At 49.9% G+C, this 3,274-nt stretch overlaps 1 protein-coding gene across 1 annotated transcript in view; it reads left to right on the top strand.

Moving 5' to 3' along the window:
- The first annotated feature begins 1,562 nt into the window (after positions 1–1,562).
- The window catches only part of LOC139540087 (uncharacterized), a 1,773-nt gene continuing 61 nt past the window's right edge, over positions 1,563–3,274 (top strand). Inside the window, exon 1 of the mRNA XM_071343645.1 lies at positions 1,563–3,274. This exon is cut by the window's right edge and continues 61 nt beyond it. Coding sequence (XP_071199746.1) covers positions 1,563–3,274 — 1,712 coding nt within the window.

Genomic DNA, 3,274 nt, shown 5'->3' on the forward strand with positions numbered 1-3,274 from the left:
GGAAAGTTTTAAGTTCCTCGGTGTACACATCACGGACAAACTGAACTGGTCCACCCACACAGACAGCGTTGTGAAGAAGGCGCAGCAGCGCCTCTTCAACCTCAGGAGGCTGAAGAAATTCGGCTTGTCACCAAAAGCACTCACAAACTTCTACAGATGCACAATCGAGAGCATCCTGTCGGGCTGTATCACCGCCTGGTACGGCAACTGCTCCGCCCACAACCGTAAGGCTCTCCAGAGGGTAGTGAGGTCTGCAGAACGCATCACCAGGGGCAAACTACCTGCCCTCCAGGACACCTACACCACCCGATGTCACAGGAAGGCCATAAAGATCATCAAGGACAACAACCACCCAAGCCACTGCCTGTTCACCCCGCTATCATCCAGAAGGCGAGGTCAGTACAGGTGCATCAAAGCAGGGACCGAGAGACTGAAAAACAGCTTCTATCTCAAGGCCATCAGACTGTTAAACAGCCACCACTAACATTTAGCGGCCGCTGCCAACATACTGACTCAACTCCAGCCACTTTAAAAATGGGAATTGATGGAAATTATGTAAAAATGTACCACTAGCCACTTTAAGCAATGCCACTTAATACAATGTTTACATACCCTACATTACCCATCTCATATGTATATATACTGTACTCTATATCATCTACTGCATCTTGCCATCTTTATGCAATACATGTACCACTAGCCACTTTAAACTATGCCACTTTATGTTTACATACCCTACAGTACTCATCTCATATGTATATACCGTACTCTATACCATCTACTGCATCTGCCATGCCGTTCTGTACCACCACTCATTCATATATCTTTATGTACATATTCTTTATCCCTTTACACTTGTGTGTGTAAGGTAGTAGTGTGGAATTGTTAGGTTAGATTACTGTTGGTTATTACTGCATTGTCGGAACTAGAAGCACAAGCATTTCGCTACACTCGCATTAACATCTGCTAACCATGTGTATGTGACTAATAAAATTTGATTTGAAATTTGATTTCTATGTAACAGAATATCACTCTCTCTATGTAACAGAATATCACTCTCTCTATGTAACAGAATATCACTCTCTCTCTTTATGTAACAGAATATCACTCTCTCTACGTAACAGAATATCTCTCTCTCTACGTAACAGAATATCACTCTCTCTCTATGTAACAGAATATCACTCTCTCTACGTAACAGAATATCACTCTCTCTATGTAACAGAATATCACTCTCTCTCTATGTAACAGAATATCACTCTCTCTATGTAACAGAATATCACTCTCTCTACGTAACAGAATATCACTCTCTTTTTTGTTCTTGTTACCTTCCCTCTCTACCCTGAGATGCTCCAGAAGACAATGGGGTCAGGGAGGGAGGGACAGAGAAGAGAAGATAATTCATGAGACAATGGGGTCAGGGAGGGAGGAATAGTGAACTGGGCCGTCCGCACCACCTCCTGTATCGTCTTGAGGTCTGATGCCGAGCAGTTGCCGTAGAAAGAGGTGTGTCAACCAGTCAAGATGTTCTCTATGGTGCAGCTGTAGAACTGTTTGAGGATCCCATGTCCCTGTCTGCCCCCAACAAGATGGCCCCTGTCTACCCCAACAAGATGACTCCTGTCTACCCCAACAAGATGACTCCTGTCTACCCCCAACAAGATGTCTCCTGTCTACCCCCCAACAAGATGACTCCTGTCTACCCCCAACAAGATGGCTCCTGTCTACCCCCCAACAAGATGTCTCCTGTCTACCCCCAACAAGATGGCTCCTGTCTACCCTCCAACAAGATGTCCCCTGTCTACCCCCAACAAGATGTCCCCCGGTCTACCCCCCAACAAGATGTCCCCTGTCTACCCCCCAACAAGATGTCTCCTGTCTACCCCCAACAAGATGTCTCCTGTCTACCCCCAACAAGATGTCTCCTGTCTACCCCCAACAAGATGTCCCCTGTCTACCCCCAACAAGATGTCCCCTGTCTACCCCCAACAAGATGTCCCCTGTCTACCCCCCAACAAGATGTCTCCTGTCTACCCCCAACAAGATGTCTCCTGTCTACCCCCAACAAGACGTCTCCTGTCTACCCCCAACAAGATGTCTCCTGTCAACCCCCAACAAGATGTCCCCCGGTCTACCCCCCAACAAGATGTCCCCTGTCTACCCCCCAACAAGACGTCTCCTGTCTACCCCCAACAAGATGTCCCCTGTCTACCCCCAACAAGATGTCCCCTGTCTACCCCCCAACAAGATGTCCCCTGTCTACCCCCAACAAGATGTCCCCTGTCTACCCCCCAACAAGATGTCCCCTGTCTACCCCCAACAAGATGTCTCCTGTCTACCCCCAACAAGATGTCCCCTGTCTACCCCCCAACAAGATGTCCCCTGTCTACCCCCAACAAGATGTCTCCTGTCTACCCCCAACAAGATGTCTCCTGTCTACCCCCAACAAGATGTCCCCTGTCTACCCCCCAACAAGATGTCCCCCGGTCTACCCCCAACAAGATGTCCCCTGTCTACTCCCCAACAAGATGTCCCCTGTCTACCCCCAACAAGACGTCTCCTGTCTACCCCCAACAAGATGTCTCCTGTCTACCCCCAACAAGATGTCCCCCGGTCTACCCCCAACAAGATGTCCCCTGTCTACCCCCAACAAGACGTCTCCTGTCTACCCCCAACAAGATGTCCCCTGTCTACCCCCCAACAAGATGTCCCCTGTCTACCCCCAACAAGATGTCTCCTGTCTACCCCCAACAAGATGTCTCCTGTCAACCCCCAACAAGATGTCCCCTGTCAACCCCCAACAAGATGTCTCCTGTCTACCCCCAACAAGATGTCCCCTGTCTGCCCCCAACAAGATGTCTCCTGTCTGCCCCCAACAAGATGTCCCCTGTCTGCCCCCAACAAAATGGCCCCTGTCTACCCCCAACAAGATGTCTCCTGTCTGCCCCCAACAAGATGGCCCCTGTCTACTCCCCAACAAGATGTCCCCTGTCTACCCCACAACAAGATGTCCCCTGTCTACCCCCAACAAGATGGCCCCTGTCTACCCCCAACAAGATGTCCCCTGTCTACCCCCCAACAAGATGTCCCCTGTCTACCCCCCAACAAGATGTCTCCTGTCTACCCCCCAACAAGATGTCCCCTGTCTGCCCCCAACAAGATGTCTCCTGTCTACCCCCCAACAAGATGTCCCCTGTCTACCCCCCAACAAGATGTCTCCTGTCTACCCCCAACAAGATGTCCCCTGTCTACCCCACAACAAGATGGCCCCTGTCTA

This window comes from Salvelinus alpinus, chromosome 1, assembly GCF_045679555.1.
Source record: "Salvelinus alpinus chromosome 1, SLU_Salpinus.1, whole genome shotgun sequence".
NCBI lineage: Eukaryota > Metazoa > Chordata > Actinopteri > Salmoniformes > Salmonidae > Salvelinus > Salvelinus alpinus.